The sequence below is a fragment of the Corythoichthys intestinalis genome, chromosome 17, assembly GCF_030265065.1.
Source record: "Corythoichthys intestinalis isolate RoL2023-P3 chromosome 17, ASM3026506v1, whole genome shotgun sequence".
Lineage (NCBI taxonomy): Eukaryota > Metazoa > Chordata > Actinopteri > Syngnathiformes > Syngnathidae > Corythoichthys > Corythoichthys intestinalis.
The window spans coordinates 15,126,932-15,147,800 of record NC_080411.1 but is presented as its reverse complement, the minus strand read 5'-3'; the positions used below and the strand labels follow the sequence as shown (position 1 = coordinate 15,147,800).

Genomic DNA, 20,869 nt, shown 5'->3' with positions numbered 1-20,869 from the left:
CCTGGTCCGCCCGACTCCGACGACGCCTCAGTGCCTGGTCCGCCCGACTCCGACGACGCCTCAGTGCCTGGTCCGCCCGACTCCGACGACGTGCCTGACTCTCTTTACGATGACGACGACGTCGCTCCTCGCTTCCTGCCACGGCTTAGTGGCATGAACGGCAAAGTCCTACCTCGCCCGGGGCGCCCGCCTGATCATCCTGTGCGGTCACCCAACGTCTGGCGCCCCAAACGCCCACCCGGTCGACCCGTGCAATCGGCCCACGTCTGGCGTCCTGGACGCCCGCCTGACTAGCCCTGACGGGCTAATGTTGCTCCCTCCTTCAGCATCCTTCTTCTCGCCGTGTTTGGGACTTTGTTTTCATCGGGACGTCTGGGATCCGTCCCTTGAGGGGGGGGTACTGTTAGGTTTTGTATTTGTTTTCTCCTAGTGTAACTTGTCCCTGTGATTGCCCATTGATTTCACCTGATGTGCCTTCTCCTTGCCTATCCCCCTGTGCTCACCTGTTCCTTGTTGTCTCGTTAACCCTTGTTTGCTTGTGTGTATATAAGCTCCAATTTTCTGTTCACTCCTCGTTGCGTCATTGTCAATGTCTGTGTCTGCGTCAAAGTTGAAGTCCTGTCCTAGCCCTCGTGTTCGTCTCAGTAAGTTTTTGATATTCAGCCTTTGTTAGTGACCTAAGTTATTTGTTAGTTTTTTGATCACCACAGCCTTTGTTTTGTACTTTGTGCCTTTTGTTAGTTATCATTAAAGCCTTTTTGAGTTCTCTGCCACCTGCCTTGCATTTTTGTTTCACTGCTTTTGGGTCCACACAACCTACCTGCCTGCCCGCGCATTCCCTGACAGAAGGCATTCAACTGTGTCCCTGAGGAGTATGGGGTACAGAGCCCCTTGGTAAGGGCCGTTCGGTCCTTGTACGACCGGTGTCAGAATTGGTCTGCATTGCCGGCAGTAAATTGGATTCGTTCCTAGTGAGGGTTAGACTCCGCCAATGTTGCCCTTTGTCACCGATTCTGTTCATAATTTTTATGGACAGAATTTCTAGCCGCAGATGAGCCATTGAGGTGGTCCGGTTTGGTGGCCTCAACATTGCATCTCTGCTTTTGCAGATGTAGTGCTGTTTGTTTCATCAAGCTGTGACCTCCCAACTTTTACTGGAGCAATTTGCAGCAGAGTGTGAAGCGGTCAGGATGAAGATCAGCACCTCCAAAACCGAGACCATGGTCCTCGGTCAGAAAAGGGTGGCGTGCCCTCTCCGGGTCGGGGATGAGATCCTGCCTCAAGTGAAGGAGTTCAAATATCTTGGGGTCTTGTTCACGAGTGAGGGTAGGGAGCAGGAGATCGACAGGCAGATGGGTGGAATGTCTGCAGTGATGCGGACTCTGCACCGGTCCGTAGTGGTGAAGGAGCTGAGCCAAAAGGCAAAATTCTTGATTTACCAGATGAGCTATGTTCCTTTCTCACCTATGATCACAAGCTGTGGGTCATGACCGAAAGAACAAGATCCTTGATACATGCGGCCGAAGTAAGTTTCCTCCACAGGGTGTCTGGGCTCTCCCTTAGAGATGGGGTGAGAAGCTCAGTCATCCGGAAGGGACTCTGTGTCAAGGTGCTACTCCTCCGCGTTGAGAGGAGCCAGTTGAGGTGGCTTGGGCATCTGGTTCGGATGCCTCCTAGACGACTCCATGGAGAGGTGTTTTGGGCATGTCCCACGGGCCAGACGCCCCAGGGACGACCCAGGACATGCTGGAGAGACTCTCTCAGCTGGAGGAGCTGGTTGAAGTGGCTGGGGAGTGGGAAGTCTGAGCTTCCCTGCTAAAGCTGCTGCCCCCACGACCCAACCCCGGATTAAGCGGTAGATAATGAGTGGTTGGATGGGTGTTATTTCATTATTTTCCGATTATTGCCCTTTGCCTTGGCATTGGTTCTACAACCCCGGAGGCTCGAGAAATATTTGTTATTTATTATATAAATATTATATATTGTCACATGCCTAGCTGATAGAGAATTGACTGCGTGAGCTTGGAAAGGGCATGTTTTTTATAGTTTATATTCAAGGTTGATGTCGGCACTCTCTGACCCACGCCAGCTGCTGAGGAGAATGTAAACACTTCTGCTGTTGATTAGCGGTATCAACATTAGAAACAACTATACATTTTAATTTTTTTTTTTTTTTCCATTGTCTAAGTCCCGCTACGTTGTTATAATATATCGGCAATTACAACTACAGTGAAGCAAAATAGCACAGTTAGCCGGATAAATAACATTACACACACACAAAAAGTACACAGTGCCACAAGGTACAGCTTTTGTATTCTTTTCGCCGACTTTAAATCAAATCAATGCAAAGACGGATTACATTTGGGTATTATCCTGTATTCATTGTTTATTTGATGCTTTATTTCCTCGAATCCTAAGTGGGACACGCTGGCTAAAATGAGATAGGAGGGACGCCGATGCATCACGGGTTTGGTTACCTTATGGCCATTTATTACACAGATTAGATTTGGTGAAACGCGAGGAGAATGCAGACAAACGTGCGCGCGTGCACACGCGGCTCTTTCCATCATAGATGCTGAAAAATCAGGCAGCTGAGCAACAGTGTGAATTATTCAGCCCACTGGAGCAGAAACAAGGGGAGACGCTTTTGCTGGGAGATAATTAAATTATTTGCAATAGCGCCTCTCATTAATATTAGATTTGCTGTTCCAAACAAAAGCAATCAATCGCGAAAGGCCGTCAAGCTTTTTTTTTTTTTCCATCGCTCTCTTGTTTTTCGGACGCCTGACTCACAGCATTTTTTAATTTCCCATCCGCAGGCCGTGCGATTGCGCCCCCGGTGGTAGCGTGGGCGCCTGCTCACCGCTGGACGGCAGCTGTCACTGCAAGGACAACGCCGAGGGAGGGAGCTGCGACAGGTGAGGTGGCGCCCAACGGATCGGCCTTCCAGTTATAGTTAATGAGCAATAACTGATTCACTGCCACTTTTTCAAAGCAGAGTTCTGCATATAGCTGGTTTTGAGCATCTTGACTGATCTTTCGAGGTCCTCGGAGTATTGTATTCCATGAAAATAACTGAACATACCCAATACCAACCTAGCAATACTTAGGTGTCCTCCTCTGGGACCCGGCGGGGATCGCCGGCTGGACAGTGTGTCACCCCCGCCAGATGGGGATCCTTTCCTGCCGCGTCGGTCGGGGGGTTGTGGCAGTGGCTGGGGGTTTAGGTGGGCAGGCAGTGGCACATCCCCTCGTCCTTTCCCTGAAAGCTGGTTAATAGGGGCACAGGTGGTCCAGGGGACCGCCTTGGGTCCCAGTGGGGACAGGTCTTCTTTGCCGGAGCTGCAGGGGCAGGGGAGTGTCATGCCCGCACCGCCCCTGATTGGCAGGGGTGGTGCCGCGGTTTGCCATGTCGGTCAGGGTTTGCGGCGGTGGCTGGGCTCCGGGTGGGCGGGCGGTGGCAGGTCCCGTCATCCTTTCCCTCAAGGCTGATTAATGCGTTCCACGGATGGTCTGGGGGTTCGCCCTGGGTCCGGGGGGGACAGTGGCCTCTTTGCCGGAGCTGCGTGGAAAAGGGTTTTGCGGGGGTTGTAGTAGTGGCTTGGGTTCCGGTTGCACAGGCGGTGGCTGGGGCCGGTGGCACATTCCCTCGTCCTTTCTCAGAAGGCTGGTTAACAACCGCCCTGGGTCCCGGGGGTATGACTGTGGCCTCTGTGCTGGACCTGTGGGGGTAGGGGCGTGCCGCGCCGCTTCCCCTCCAATTGGCAGGGGTGGTGCCTCGCTTGGTCCCCGTCCGATTGACAGGGGTGGTGCCGCAGTCTGCTATGCTGATCAGGAGCTGTGGCTGGGGTCCGGGTGGGCGGGTGGTGGCCCGTCCTGTCATCCTTTCCTTGATGGTTGGTTAATGGGGGCACGAATGGTGCGGGGGGCCGCCCTGGGTCCCAGGTGGATGACTGTGTGGGGCAGTGCGCAGCCCCCGTGCAGCATTTCTATTTTTCTGCAGGATTATCACACGTCTGAGTGGGTTCACGCATGACTAGGTGCAAGTAGACACACTCAGGTAAATGAGATTGTCGATGCCAGGATTAGAGATCAGGTAGCATAGAATAGGATGTCAACATATCAACACTTACAGGTGGTTTACAATACTCGGTTTCCCACCTCACATCGCCAGAATTGTGAACGCTCCATTTCCTCCTCTTGTTCCTTGGTTTTCATGCCCCCCACATGGTGTCAACAGTTAAATATAATTGGATGACTATATAGTTTGACTCTGTTCATAGGTAGCATAGATGTTTAATAATGTATTTTTTGTTGTTGTTTGTTCTTTTCAGTCTGCTTCCTTCCATTCTGTCCCCCCTATATCCCTCCATATTCATTGATTTCTCCTAATAATTAAAATGTAATGAGCAACCACAATGGGCGTATACCAAACTCCCATGTGATACATTAAAACTCTTCAGACCATAAGGACACGCAGATTCCTATTCTCTGTGTCTAAGCAGCTGAAATCACAGGTAAACAAAAAAAAAATGTAACCTTGCTGTTTTACTTTGTTTTATTTTGTTTTCTTGTTTGTCATAGATAAGACGCTCTGTGTGTGATATGTTAATGAAAAACTGAATCAAAAACAACAAACTGATTGCTTAAAAACAGATGATATAGTAAATGCGCCAGTGTTGGACTTTTGATTTAAAGTGCCCGTCCTGACATAACCGACTTAGTTTTCGTTGTGCCTAGTACAAAGTTAACAACAGTTTATTCCCTGTAGGTCACAGTTCATCACAGCTGTGCTCCGTTTGGATCCAAAACGCACCAATAGGACAAAACAACAACAATGTGGAAAAAATGTGATTCTCACTAGCTGCGCACGTGTGTGCAGGTGCAAGCCAGGCTTCTTCAACCTGCAAGAAAACAACCCGGCCGGCTGCCAACCGTGTTTCTGCTTCGGCCACTCGCTGGCCTGCTCCTCGTCCAATCACTATGTGGCCGTCAACATCACTTCGGATTTCATGGAAGGTAAAAAAAATATCTGCCCGGCCAGATTTTGTTTGACATAAACTCCAGTCAGTGTAGCATACCTATTATGTTTGTTTGGATTGGAGCTGAGCACAAAACTGGAGGATACACGGGGGATGTCTGGCATTTCGGTTTCAAGCAGCCATGTCAGGCTCATTTTGGGCTTTTAAAAAGAAAAAAATTAAATCATCTGAAATACAGTTGCCCAATAATGACTTTTTAACTAATAGCAGAGATCAGGATGTTGTCCAACTCCAAAACCCAAAACAGATATATGGAGTCGTGGACATATTACAGCTTATTGTATTGTGAAGCCCCACTGGATGCTTTAACAATGATAAATGTAACAACTTCAAGATTTTCCATTAAAAAAAAAAAAAAAAATCCCATATACATAAGTTAGATTGAAATTCACCAAAATGTCTATAAATAAAAAGGAATAATTCACAAATAAATCCCATTTACATTAGTTACTTCTAAGCGCCATTAACGGACGACAAAGCTTTACAAATACAGTCCGGAAAATGCCATTGAGGGAAAATTCCCAAGATGCATTTTGGGGGGCTTTTGCACAGATTTTTAATTATAAATGAAGTGTTTGTTGATGTGTCTTTCCCGCAGTAAATAAATTCTAAGCATCTTAGTTTGGAAACATCTAGAGGTAAGCGTAGCTGCTGGGCTAGTGACCAGCTGATGTACAAATGTTGCAGGATTGTACATTAACTTGTAAGTCAACATGCATATGGCGCAAAACCGATGACAATATTTTGCAATAATATGTTTAATGCTTTTATTTTATGTCATATTTTTTAAATGCTTTTATTAGACAACACTTAGCCGTAGTGATGGTTAGATGAAGCCTCATGAGGCATTGAACCACTTGCAGAAGTGGGTAGTAACGCGTTACATGTACTCCGTTACTTTTACTTGAACTTTTTGAGAAAAATGTACTTCTAAGAGTAGTTTTACCGAGCCATGCTTTTTACTTGAGCAGATTTGTGAAAAAGAAACGCACCCTTACTCTGCTACTTTGAGCTACACTAGTCGTTACATTTTTCCTTTTTTTCCTACGTTAGGTTTTACTTCTTTTTTTGCCAGCGACTCCAACAATGGCGCTACCAGTTTCACCAATGAGACGTCGCAACAATAATCACATGACCAATCCATGATACCAATCAGACTCAAGCTTGCCGTTCTATGATAACGCCGGCCTGTTCAATCACGCGGTGTCTTTAAAGCACCGCATAAAATTATTTGACATAGAGCAATGCCGTCAACATTGCTCGAAAGCGCATATTTTAACCTCTGTCTGAGTTTTTATTTGGCACCGATTGACCATGGAAAAACGGAGATATGATCTTTGTAATTTCATACTAGGAACACTGAAAGAACTATTCACTATTGAACTATTCAAACTAGGAACTATTTTCTCCACTAGAGGGCACTCATGTTCTTTGGATGAATGATGCTTCATTTCTGTGACTTTTTTTTCCTCTCTCAAGAATTCAATTACTATTATTATTTATTTATTTATTTATTTTTGTCTTTGGCTAAATGTGATTATGTAATGGTTTGTTGTACAGTAAAATAATAACAGTTCTGTCAGGGAAGCTAAAGTTTGAACTCCAAGAAAAGTGTCAACTCGATAGCTCGATGAGAAATGAATCAGACCCCAACCATGGATTGCTTTGCTTCGAAGGCTTTATGAACGAGAGCGCTCGGGTACAGACGCGGAGCAACGCACAAAGCGTCCGCTCCACATGTGGACAAAAGAGAAATGTAGGGCATGCCTCTATTTATGGGTTGACATCAGAGAAACAAAACCGAAACTTACTATAGCATATCCTGGTAAAAACATCTCAAGTTACAGAAAAACATCTCTAGTAGGGGTAAAACACCTCAAGTTATGACCTTAAACACCGGCTCTGGCTAGAACGATAAGCTCAGTCTGATAAGCCACAGTCGCCCATTGTATTCATTCAGGGCATATTGGAAAACACAGGAACATAATCCATATTTGGGCATATTGTGATACAGTCTACAACAGTCAAGGCTATGGGAAGGCACACTCAAACAGGTTAATATAACAATGATGCTCTATGCTACAATGTTCTCATGCAAGCATAACAAAAGCATACAAAATATGATGTATAATGGTTGTGTTTTAAGCACGAATTAAAATCACAAGTTCATATAGATAACTTTATGCTGAGGGGAAAAAAATACCATTATTTTTCAAAAATCATTGTAAGCAGTTACGCACATTGCCATCACACTACACTTTTCATCAAATACTTTATTTACTTGTACTCGAGTACATTGTTTGAATGACTACTTTTACTCGAGTTATATTATTTTGAAGTAACGCTACTCTTACTCGAGTCAAATATTTGGCTACTCTACCTACCTCTGTCAGTAACTGTTTGGTTTCGCAGCTTTTCAAATTCAAATGAACCTTTCCTGATATCTTCTTTTGTCTAGATCAGGACGGCTGGCTGGGCGAGTTCTCGGGGGGTCGGCTCGAGCCCTTGCTGTGGAAGGAAGGCGAAGTCTACTTACTGCCTCTCTCCGAGGTGGACCCCGGATACTACAGAGCCCCGGGTGAGCATCACGTAAAAATAATAGATATTGGACAACATCTGCGGGCGATTGCCGTTCCGGCGGCGGCGGCGGCAATTTTTTCTCATGTGGGACAGACCAGTTTATTTTTCGCCAAATAAATTGACTCACAGGCTGCTGTTGACTGCGCTAGACGTCCAGTGGATCTAATCCAAATGACATCTAGCGCCTTCAACAGCACTGAAATATGCTGAAATATGAGCATTTACAGCAAGTAAATGCCAGTTTAAGTCAATTAGACATCTATCATTTTCATTGTAAGCCAAAGAGTTAATTTTGGGTCACTTTTTTGTAATTTTAGGCTATTTACGGGTCAATTCCTGGACATTTTGCGGTATCTGTGTCATTTTGGATCATTTGCTGTCGATTTCCTGTTTATTGGTAAATTCCTGTTTATTTGGGGGCATTTCCAAGGGACTTCCTGTTCATTTCGGGTTACTTCCTGTTGATTTCGGGTCACTTCCTGTTGGTTTTGGGGCATTTTTGGGTCACTTCTTTGTTAATTTGTGGCTGGAATTGACGCTAAACATCAATTTATTTTTGACAGAGAGGGGGCGAATGAACTTTTTTTGTAATTTTAGGGTATTCATGGGTCATTTTCTGTACATTTTTTATCGTTTGCTGTTAATTTTAGGGCATTTCTCGGCCACTTTCTGTTCAATGTTCTCTTCCTGTTGATCTGGAGACATTTCCAGGTGACCTCCTATTGATTTCGGGTCACTTCCTGTTGGTTTCGGGGAATTTTTGTGTCAGTTCTTTGTTAATTCAGTGGCTGGAATTGGCGTTAGACGTCAAGTCTATTTTGACAGGGAGGGGCAAATGAACGAAATGGATTGGATTTCTAGCGCCTTCAACAGCACTGAAATATGAGTATTCATTGCCAGTCCTCCCAGTTTAAGTCAATTGGATGTCTATCATTGTCAGTGTAAGCAAAAGAGTTAATTTTGGGTCACTTCTTTGCAATTTTAGGGTACTTAGGGGTCACTTCCTGAACATTTTGGATTATTTACTGTTGATTTAGGGCATTTCTGGGCCACTTTCTGTTCATTGGTCACTACCTGTTAATTTGGAGGCATTTCCAAGTGGCTACTTGTTGATTTCGGGTCAGTTCCTGTTTGTTTCGGAGCATTTTTGGATCAATTTTTTGTTAATTCATTGGCTGGAATTGAAGTCTGCTGAAATTGACGCTAGAGGTAAATTCCATTTTGACAGGTAGGGGGCGAATGAACGAAATGGATTGGATTTCTAGCACCTTTAGCGGCACTGAAATATGAGCATTCACAGCCAGTCCTGCAAGTTTAAGTCAATTGGACGTGGATTGAGCCAAAGTCAATTTGGGGTCACTTATTTGTAATTTTAGGGTACTTATGGATCACTTCCTGTAAAATATTCGGTATCTCAGTCACTTTCTGTACAATTTGGATCGTTTTCTATTGATTTGTGGGCATTTCTGGGCCATTTCTTGTTTATTGGTCACTTCCTGTTGATTTTTGGGCATTTCCAGGCGACCTCTTGTTGATTTCGGGTTGCTTTGATGGTTTCGAGGCATTTTTTGGGTCACTTCTTTGTCTTTGTCTGTGTCAATTCCATTTTGACTGGGAGGGGCTGAATAAACTTCTTTGTAATGTTAGGGTACTAGCAGGTCACTTCCTGTACATTTTGGATCATTTGCCATTAATTTTAGGACATTACAGGTCTCTCCCAGTTGGTTGGTCACTTCTTGCTGATTTTGGGCCATTTCCAGGTGACTTCCTGTTAATTTCGAGTTGTGGCTGAAATTGTCGCTAAACATCAATTTATTTTTTTGACAGGGAGGGGGTGAAAGAACTTCTTTGTAATTTTAGAGTACTCATGGGTAATTTCCTGTGCATTTTTTTAATCATTTGCTGTTAATTTTAGGGCATTTCTGGGCCACTTTCTGTTCTTTGGTCTCTTCCTGTTGTTTTGGAGACATTTCCAGATGACTTCTGGAAAGTCTGCTCCTTTTGACGGTCCTAGACATCAAATCCATTTTGAAATGAAAGTGGCGAATGAACAAATGTGACTGCGGACACAAAAGTGAGCCAGTTGCAGTAGTGCGCAAATCTCTGGTTTAGCAGCACCCATTTCAAAATAAAAGATTGTGATTCTGTATGTACAGCATTGAATGAGTGACAACATGCCTGTCGGGCCTAATTGGAATCCCTGGTGAGCCGCTTCTGGCCCGCGGGCCGCATGTTTGATATGTCTGAATTAGTAGTGTTGGTGTCTTATTTTTAGATGGTAAACCCTCTCATCGTAAATATGTAATTTCTAAGGGTTTTAGCGCCTTGTTTCTGTTGTTTTTGAGATTAATTGTGGTATTTGGCAACGGGTCACCCAAACGATATTCTGTCCATTCGCCCTACCCCTCCCTCCACCCCAATCCTTTATCGGAACTATTAGAAGATAAGGGAATAAGCTGGCACCCGCCGCAGGATTTAGGGCTCATTTCTATCAGCTGCTCCGGCAGCGAAGGCCTGATGGAATTGACCGCGTTGGAGAGGCAACAAAGTGGAAATTGGCTTCGCTGCCAGAACGTCTTCTTGCTGCCAAACCCGCCAGGACCCCCCGTCGGGGCCTCTCCGTCCGTGGCCAGGAGCAAAATACTCGCAAGCCCATTAAACGATGCCTTCCTCAGGGTTTTGCCCCAAATTGCCGCATCGCTGCGAGACACCATTACGGGCGTGTTGATTTACCGTCTTTGGAAAGTCACGAATTTGGCTTGCATTCATATGATTTGGATTATTTTTGTAATACTTCCCCCAAGTTCCGTATTATAATAGTGAACTTTATTACTGTCTTTAAACTCATTCTCTTCTTCACTTTCAGAGTATTTCACTCCACTCAGATAATATTCAAGAAGTATTGCTGAGCATTTATTTCACTTTTAGGGAGTATTTCAATTGATTTTAAAGTATTTAGATTAGTTTAAGGAAATATTCTGATCATGTTCACGGAGCATTTTACAAGGTTAAAGAGTAGTGATGTCAATTTTAGGGAGGATATTACAAAATCAAAGAATGTTTAGGTCGCAATTTGGGGGTATTTCACTTGATAGAAGGGTACCTAAGTCACTTTTGTGGTATTTCATTAGATTTGAGTGTATTTAGGGATCATATTTAGGAAGCATTTTACTAGATTGAATAGTGTTTAGGTCACTTGAAGACATTTTAAAGATGTAGAAGTATTTTGATGACGTTCAAGACACATTTTACAAAATATGAGTATTTTGGTCACTTACAGGGAGTATTTCACTGGATTGAAGGGTATCTAAGTCAATTTTATGCATAGGCTGAGTTTGACTTTGGTGGCGGGTGGGCAAAAATGCTGATGACCCCGAAACGCAATGTCAGCAATAAGATTGACTTACAAAATATATGCTCAGATAGTAGCTTAGCCCATGCTACTACATACAGGCATCCCAGCTTTGTGTACGTGTTTGTCCGTGCGTGTGAGTTTTTCTGTCTTACCGAGTGGAGAAGTAGATGCCTTTTTGACAGAATATTCCAGCCAGGAATATTTAACATAATACACTGAAAAAGTTTGTTTCCTAACAATTTTGTGAGGAATTTTAAATTAGTCTGCTTCTTAAGAGAGCTATGCTTGTGGCCAAGAGTGTTGTCCATTGAATATGGTACCCCCGACGCTGGCTCTGTTGTCCAATTAACGTCTTTAGTAGGGATGGGAATCGAAATCCGATTCCAATCCGGAACCGATTCCGAGTGTTTCGAGGCGTCAACATCACAATGAAAAAGCCTTAACGATCCCTTTAACGATTCCTAAAGACGCGTATTGCGTCATGACGTGTCTTGTTGTCCAGACGCATCAAACTAGCATGGCGCCAAGAACCAGTTTGACTACACTTCACCAGGAAAGAGTGTGAAAATGAAAGGTTACGACGGGTAAGCACGAGCATTGCAGCCATAAACATAACAATGACAGCACGTAGGTTCAAACTCTCGAAAGTGTGTCTTCACTTCACGAGGAAAAATTACAACAAAGTGACTTGCGGTCATTGCAAGGTGGAGATAACTGCATCGGGAGGGAATACGACTGCGCTGTCCTCACAGAGAGGCTAAGGCTCAGTCCTGGCTATACAGCTAGCTAAACTCCCAAATGAGATGCAGAAGACGTTGGTATAATTTGCTGACTTTATTCAACCAGCACTTGAAGAGTGAAACTAAGAATAGAAATGAAACAAATCAATTTCGTCCCCAATAACAAACAGGTTTGCGTCAACGTAAATCAGCGATGATTAGCTGCTAATAACAGTAATAACAAATGGTTAGCATTCGTTCGCTAGCATTAGCACATCGTTTAAACCACTACACAACTGGATTTAAGTGTCCGATCGCGAGTGGAAAAACAACAACACAAAAGATGATACATACAGGCGTTGCCTCTGTAGATATTTTACAAACATTAACAAAGAACGTAGGCTCGAAGAAGTGTTTCCCTCTCTCACTAACTCGCTCACTCGCTTGGATGCGGCATTTCTTCTTCGGGTGTAAGCGCGCTCTTCTTCACGTGAGCGCGTTCTTCTTCGCGTGAGGAAGCGCAAGGGCGCCCCCACTTGAGCGTGTAAGCGCCACAAAAACTAAAAGGCATGCATTTCAATGTAATGGTAAATAATACACGTTAACCCAGCAGTCCCCAAACTGCGGCCCGCGGCCCAAATACGGCCCGCCTCCACATTTGGTCCCACCATTTTGAATTTTTTTTTTTTCTCAATCGTGTTATTTCCTGGCCTTTTCCTTGAAGAATTCAGAGAGGGTTATTTGGTTATTATCTATTTAATTAATAGTGTTTTTATTATTAATTATTATTATTATATTATATTATTATTTTTATTTTATTTACTTTCATTCCGTGAAGAATCCAGAAAGGGTTATTTGATTGTGGCATTCTGAAAAACAATAATTTTTTACATTTATGCACTTCTGCAATCGTCACACTTTTTCTGTTACAAACTGACCCCGGCTCCTCATCAGAGAAGGGAAAAGTTATGTGGCCCTCACAGGAAAAAGTTTGGGGACCCCTGCTTTAACACATATTGCCAAAGGCAGAACAACAACCTATCTGCCAATATATACCAATATTTTTTATTTCTATTAGATAAATGTTTCAGTAAAATGTTACACATTCTTGTGTGTTTGCCACTTATTGCCACAGTTAACATTGAGGCTTTGGGCCTCTTTTGATCTCGTTGTGAGTTTGTAAGGTTGTGACTTCTGATTAAACAAACTCGATGCCAATCAAAACGTTTGTTCTTCTTTTCCCCCAAATTAGAATCGATAAAGAATCGAATCGTTAAGCAATATCGATAATGGAATCGGAATCGTAAAAATCCTATCAATTCCCATCCCTAGTCTTTAGTGGGGCAAACTGAAACTCCGCTCACCATTTTGGCGGTGCTCTCCGGCATTTCATGGTCCACATCTTCAATCATTGGTTTTCGCTCAGTAGTTGTCGCTTTTGAAAGATAAGGTTTGAAAAAATATCTATTTTCTCTTTTGTCCTCTTTTTTTTTTTTTTTTTTTTTTTGACTAAGCAAAGCAAATGACAGTCTCTAAGGTGCTAGTCACATGATCTGTTTGAAAAATAAGTTTGACAGATTATAAATATTTTTTCATTTCATTAATTTTTGTTGTTTGTTTTATTGCTTTACAACTTTGATAGACAGCATTTTACCAGCAAAGTCTTAATTTTAAATTCATATATTGGAAAGTCAATTACATGCAATGACATTTTTGGGTCAAATTTCCAAATATCGGCCCAATATATCTGTTTATCTCTAAATTTAGATCATAATATTTAGGGAGTATTTTTTACTAGATTGGTGAGTGTTTAGGTCACTTGAAAACATTAAAGATTTAAAAGTATTTTGATGATGTACAAAGCACATTTTACAAAATTGAAGAGTATTTTGTTCACTTTCTGAGAGTGTTTCACTTGAATTAAGAGTATGTAATCAATTTAAGGGAGTGTTTTACAAGGTTGAAGAGTAGTTCACTTTTCAGGAGTACTTCATAAGATCGAAGACTGTTTAGGTCACAATTTAGGAGTATGTCACAAGATTGAAGAGTATCTAAGTCACTTTTATGGTATTTCACTTGATTTAAGAGTATTTAGACAGTATTTTCACGGGATTGAATTGTGTTTGGTCCACTGAAAGCATTTTTTTTCACATTTTATTTTTAAAATATACAGATTCTTGGCGGGAGCATATCAATAATCTTTTGGGCTACAAAGTAGGGCTGTTTGGTTTTCCTTAACAAGAAAATCCCGAAGATTTTTATATTTTCAATTGTTATTACAGTATTTTTTTCTTTCATTACTTTCACTCAATATTAACAATATGCAAGGTTACAATCACCTTGTCTAAACAAAAAACACACACACACACAAAAAAAAATATGCACCCTTAATGCGAGTGAAGGTAAGAATTAACGAAGAACGATCCCTTAGGTTTATCAATGATTGAATCATCTTAATAAAAGACAGGCCAAACACAGTAATGGGCCAATGTTAAGGGTGTAACGGTACATGTATTTGTATTGAACCGTTTCTGTTCGGGGTGCTCGGTTCGGAACGGAGGCGTACCGAATGAGTTTCGGACGTAATGTAAACTGCTGTCAAATGTAGCGCGTTAACGGGCGGTAATTAATTTTTTGAATTAATCACGTTAAAATATTTGACGCATTTAACTCAAGCGCGGAATGCCCACTTATGCATCCCATAAGCCCACCGTTAATTACGCCCCACGGACAGCTCGTTAAGGGCGTAACATAAAACGAGCCACACACACAAGTTGCAAGTGGACACAAATTTGTTCACATAAGTCGAACTCGCAATGAACAAAATATACAAAATGCGGAAGGAGCTGGCTTCAGCGTAAGCCCAGGCCAAAACAACAAACAAAATGAAACTACACTCAAACCCCACCCGCTAAGTAAACCCTGATCGTAAAAAGGAAATTGAAAAAAAAGACAGCCACTACCCTGGCTTCTACACTAAACAAAACGGGTTGAACGTAAACGGCTGTTTACCTCTACTGCTGCGGTGCTCTTATTTACAGTGGTGGACAAAAACGATCCAATAACGAATGAACACACAATACCTCACTGAAAAAGCGAGAGTGTAACAAAAATAGCGATCAAATGCGCAGGTGAATGAATGGCGAGCAAACAGTTGGCGAGGAGGTACGTGGCACGTATGCTGTCAAATGTGAACTCTCAGTGTTGACTGGGATAGCACTACCTTGTATCGGCTTAGCTGCCGTAAAGCAAGTATTGTTATTGCCGCAAATGTAAACAAAGGGCTGCACAATGGATACATGACAGACAGCGGCTAGTTTCTGAAGTTGGCACCCTTCCTCGGGTGGCCCATCAGCGGCGACGTCGTCTGCCCGTCCGGTGTTAATCAGAGTACGTCACGTTGGGAGGGGCAGCCAGCTGGCGGACGCGACGATCAGCTGACAGTCTCAAAAAAGATAACAATTAAACGGCCAGGCCGTCGCACCACTCAGAAGTGCAGTGAGCAGCAAGGGTAACGGTTAAATGTAACATGGAAGAAAAGAAAAGCAGTTGGCCCACTGGATGGGGAATTCAAATTAAAGATGTGATTAACTCAATTAAAAATTTAAATCGTTTGACAGCCCTTACCTAACCCTTAGTTTTCAAGGCTGTGGTCATAAAGTTAATATGAGAAATTTGAAACTGTTCAGTGTTGCAATTGTTCAATTTTGCACATCAGATATTTTTTTAAAGAAAAAGTCTTAGCCAATGTTATTTATTTTTATTTTGTTTTTCAAAATATCTATATTTCAGAATATTGTATTGTACCATGACCTCAAAACCGAGGTACGTACCGAACTAAGATTTTTGTGTACCGTTACACCCCTAGCGAATGTGCATATACTGAAGCTAAAAATGTCAAATGTAGACCTATGCATTTTGCCAATGTTATTGTTTTAAAACAAAAAAACAACATGGCATGCTTTTAGTTAATCTGGTAGCAGCAATCTTGACAAGGAAACAGAGGGACAGACAGACGCACGCCGTGAGACACAGTAATACTCGCTCGCACACACTCACATGCCCACAACCATGCACACACACGCACAGCCCCCCCCCACACGCACATACATACATACTTGATGAGAAGATACACTTACTCATGGAATAATGCTATTTGTGTCCAAAGGTCCATTGTAGCGCAGAAAAAGGGACACCTTTCAGACGTTGAGTTACTTTTTTTAATTAGGCAAAAGTAGCAGTGTCACCGGTGGCCAAGGTTGTTGTTGTTATTTTTGTTCAGACCGAATGCGGTGGCTTAGACCAAGATGTGCTGCTTAAAATAGTACATACAGAGTTGAATGTTTTTTTTAATATTGTTTTGACCAGAAATGTCAGTTTTGGTTCAAAATCTATTAATCCAACAGCCATACTACAAAATATCGCGATATATTTCATCTTTTTGATATACAGTGGTTTTAAAAAGTATCTGAACCATTTGGAATTTACTGCTTTAACTAAAAGCACCCAGACATTCATAGGTTTTCATATTTTAATGAGGATAGTATGCAAACAATGACCGCAGGGGGGAAACAAGTTTAGCACTTAAGGAGACACTTTTGGTTCTTTTTTACCTGAGTATTCTGCGCTGAACTCTTGGCATCGTAGGAGCAACAGTGCCAAACTCTCTCCATTTGTAGACAACTTCTCTGACTGTCGATTGATGAACATCCAGACTTTTGGAGATGGTTTTGTATCCTTTCCCAGCTTTATACAATTCAACAATCCTTGATCGCAGGTCTTCAGACAGCTCTTTTGACAGAGCCATGATTCATATCAGACAATGCTTCTCATCAAGACAATTCTTACCAGGTGGGTGTTTTATAATGAGCAGGGCAGATTCAAACCATCAGTGATTGGGCACACACCTGATATAAAGTGCATATGACACGAAAAAGCATGTTTATTTCATAATACACGCGGTATTTTATGCTCCTGAATGATATGGACCGCTTGGATGTGTGTGGAAGCGATCGCTATATTTTAGTTTTTTGAATCCCGCACCATGAAAATTAGTGACTTCCGGCTTCGGTCTCGCATTGAGGAGGAGGGCGCTGTGCCGTGTACGGGTGAAGGCGTCCTCTTCACTAAACAGCGGTACTGTTGTGTATGAGGACTAAGGATTCAGCTGATTTTGCAGATTAATACGTTTATTTTTCGCATCACGCCAGCCAAACGGCTGCAGAAAAATCTTGCTTTATGAGGGAGAAGCGTGTGCGCCTTTTTGGAGTTTCAAAAGGTTCCCATTCACCGTGGATATTGGCCAAAACAAGCCCTACTACTATAGGACCATTGGACTTACGAGGAAGTGAGTAAACATCTTGTTTTGTATATCAAATACGAATATAGCGATTACAAAGTAAACACTACAAACTTTCTTTAAATAAAGGACTACTTACGTTTGATCATTAATAGGCATATAAAAAGCTCTCCTCGTGCACATTAGCTGCACGTTAGCTGCACAACAACTGCAGCCGCCCTCCTCCGGGGAACGAACTGTAAATTGCTCTCCGCCAGGCGGTTTGCCGCTCCGCGAAGACAATCGACAACCCAGTTGTCATGTCAAATAATCCGGGCTAGCTATGTGTGATTTTCCGCTTCGAAGACTTTGAAACATCACTCGGTTCGGGTTAGCATGTCGGCTAGCTGTCACGCCTCTTGGTTTGTTTACATTCTCCGAAGCCGGGGAAGGGAAATGACTTATGTCCGATTTAGGTGTCATAAAATATTGTTCGGGAGGTGCGACAGTAAAGGTGAAGTCAACAGTTTTGACCATTATGGAGTAATTTTGCCATATCCTGAATAAGTGCATTTTTATTATTTCATATTCCATTTAGCACAAGACTGTTATTTGTCATGACCATGCCATTTATTTAGCAATTGGGGAAAATACTTGGATAAAAAGAATATCCTGTAAAAATATTGAAGTAAAGAGACAGAAACAATGACATTTTGCAGCTCTCTTCGTAGCGTTTTCCTCGTTGTGTATAGTTCCCCCTTGACAGTCTGACTGGTCCTTCTCAAGCCATTTATTTAGCTATTGGGGAAAATACTTGGATAAAAAGAATATCCTGTAAAAATATTGGAGTAAAGAGACTAAAACAATGACAGTTTGCGGCTCGTCGCGTTTTCCTCGTTCTGAATAATTCCCCCTCAATGGGCTGCATACTAAATCAGATCGTGGCTCCGCTGACGTAATCCACCTGTTGGGGACGCTACAGCCCTATAATAGTAGGCGTGGCTAACCGGCAGATTAAAAGACTAATTTCTCGTCATCTGCGCTTTGCTAAATTGTTGTATTTAGTCAAATCGTCTCAAAATATGATTCTAATTCACATAATAATGCTATTTAAGACTTTTTTTCTCCTGTCGTATGCTCTTTAAATTGTTTGGTAAAAATTGGTTTCAATTGCTCTTGAAGGGGCAGTTTACATGGCGACTCTGCGACACAAAGACGCAATGACTGAGTAGTCGAATGGCCTCGCGTGCATATGGTGTCGGCGAAGACGGAGGACAAAGACGAAAAATTCTGAATCCTGCCTCCAAAGAGGAAAAATTCGATTGCGGGGGAATTAAGGGGGGCTTGCTCTGCATGCATATCAAAGGCTCCCGCGGCGCGAGACCGCGCCGATAACGTCAGCACTCGTACACGTCACACTGGCCGTGTGCAGCGGTGCTACTAAACATTAAAAACAGTAAATATGACGGAATGTTGGCTTTAATTTACTGTTTTAATAATATTTTTTAAATTAAATATGTTGAATGTTTCTATTTTTGTGCCTTTTTGAACAAAAGAAAAATGACATTGCTTCGAGTGGGCGGGCTTATTTTTTTCCGGGTTGAGGAGCTTGGTGTGGTCAAAGTGCATCATTCGCTGTCGCCTTGTAAATACGCACTTCCCCCTTGGGCCTGGCATGAATACTACATCGTTTTCATGCGGAATTGCGACATTGTTCGAATGGAGACGGGCCCATATAAATGCAAATTTGAAAAATTTCGTATTCTCGGAGAGTCACCATGTAAACAACTCCTATGTCTCCTCAGGCAGAGGGTTCACTTACAGTATTTTATCCCCCTTCTGTCATTGTTTTCATGCTATCCTCATTAAAATATGAAAACCTATACATGTTTGGATGGTTTTAGTTAAAATACAGTTTTTTTCATCTGGTTGATTTTGACAAAGATCCGATCATATTTGATGGTGATTTTATGCAAAAATGAGAGAAATTCCAAAAGGTTCAGATATTTTTTCATGCCACTGTATTGTCACACCCATACTTATCAGTATTCTTATAGTTCTTGTGCTTTCAATTTATCGCCACCAATGGCACTGACACATGATCATTCACTGCCAGTTGAAGTGGATCTGACGTCGGGAAATATGACATCAATAGCGAAGTAATTATCGCTGATTCCGGTTTGATGTCCGTGACAATGAGACGTTCATTCAAATGAAAAACGTCGATAAAGGCCATCGAATGTTGGTGATAAAGCGGCAGAGAACGACTGCTCCAGTGCTTCGTCGGCCCGCCGATTGTCACGGAGAATTCAGTGAGCCGCCTTCTGTAATGAAATCCCCGCCACCCACCGCCTTTTTACTTTCACGCCACCGAGTCCGACACCCTCTTGTCAGTCGCCATTTGGGAGCGCGCGAGCATAACGTGCGGTCCGGTCGAGTGTCAGCTTATGTCTCTCGAGTAGCGCCGATCACTAAGACCGTCTTTGGACCGCTTCGACTTTCTTAAAAAGGATTGATGGAATCCTGCCCCCGATACGACTGCTGAGGAAAATTTCGCAGAAATGTGACAAGCTGTTTCTGATAACACTTTTGTAACAACCAAAATATAGTATTGTTGTTGCTGGAGTGCCATAATGCGACGATTATTAAAATTTGTCCCTGCATGTGTAGTGTACAGTTGCATTGTAGGCCCAAGCGTTCATGTACAGTGCAAAAACACACCTTCTTAAAACTAGTTAAATTCCTTTGTTTTCAGTGTAAATCTACTTGAAATAAGTGAAATTATCTGCCAGTGGCTGCCATCTGGAAATTAAGTTTAACAGACTTATTTTAAGCAATAAATTCATAGACTTCAGTATCAGTTGACGGGACACAGGGCTCGGGGCCGATCCGTAGGAGGGGGCTAGTTTCAAAACTTGATATTCTAATATTTTCAAAACCAAAGCCGCTCGCGGCCTAAAACAAAGGCAGGCACCTCCCTTTGGCATATGAGTCTCCATGAGCAGCGACATAAAAAATTTCAAAGTCGTTCCCTAATAAAATCCAGATTTTTTTTTTTTATATACAAGTATAATAAAACTTAAAATTGCTACAAATTCTCAAATTTTACGCTAGATGCACAAAAATCACCTAAATGCAAAGATAATCACCTGTATTTTCAGGATCAATAGCAATATTTAACATCGTATAAATTTTTGCCCAGAATAGCAACTTTTTTTTTTACTTCAAGTTTTCAACAGCTAAGAAATCACTCAATTTTCAATTCAAGAACTTAATACTTGAAGAAAGCATGCAGAATCATCTTAATTTTACTCAAAAGATGCAAAATTTGCATTTTTCTACATTCAGTCACAACTTCTTTAGGTTGAATTCCGATGTTACTATTGCCTCAGCACGTCTTGCTGGCTATCTGGTCCTTGTCATTTCTAGATTGAAAATGTTACATAAAATTTAAAACGGAAAAATTTTTGTTTGGACACAGAAATGTCTAAATTACTTTTTTGACAAAAACGGGCAGTTGGCTGAAAATTACCTGATCATTTGCCTGTAAAGTTACGCTACTGTGTATGGATACGTGGCGGCCAATAACAAAAAAAAAGAGCTTTTTAAGTTGAAAATTCTTGTAAATAACATACATTCCAGAATTTTTACAGATATGAACATAGAACAGTCTAAATTCTTGGGTAAAAGCAAAACAACAGGCAGATATCATTCATGTTATGTAAATATTTCAAGCTAAAGTTACGTTAATTCTTTTCCACGCTTTTTTTTCACAACATTTTGAAGTGCTGCATGGGGATATTTTACATAATAATTACCTTGAATCTTCGACCAAATCACTCCTGCCTGCTTGCATGCAGTAAAACCTCCGTCCTTTATCCAACTAAATCCGGCG

The 20,869-nt window shown here is 42.2% G+C and overlaps 1 protein-coding gene across 2 annotated transcripts in view; it reads left to right on the top strand.

The window, feature by feature from the left end:
• The window catches only part of lamc3 (laminin, gamma 3), a 252,084-nt gene that overhangs the window by 132,054 nt on the left and 99,161 nt on the right, over positions 1 to 20,869 (top strand). For both annotated transcript variants that reach the window (XM_057818403.1, XM_057818404.1), the window contains exons 9-11: positions 2,820 to 2,918; positions 4,883 to 5,019; positions 7,501 to 7,620. In XM_057818403.1, the coding sequence (XP_057674386.1) occupies positions 2,820 to 2,918; positions 4,883 to 5,019; positions 7,501 to 7,620 (356 nt within the window). The remainder of the gene's footprint in view (positions 1 to 2,819; positions 2,919 to 4,882; positions 5,020 to 7,500; positions 7,621 to 20,869) is intronic.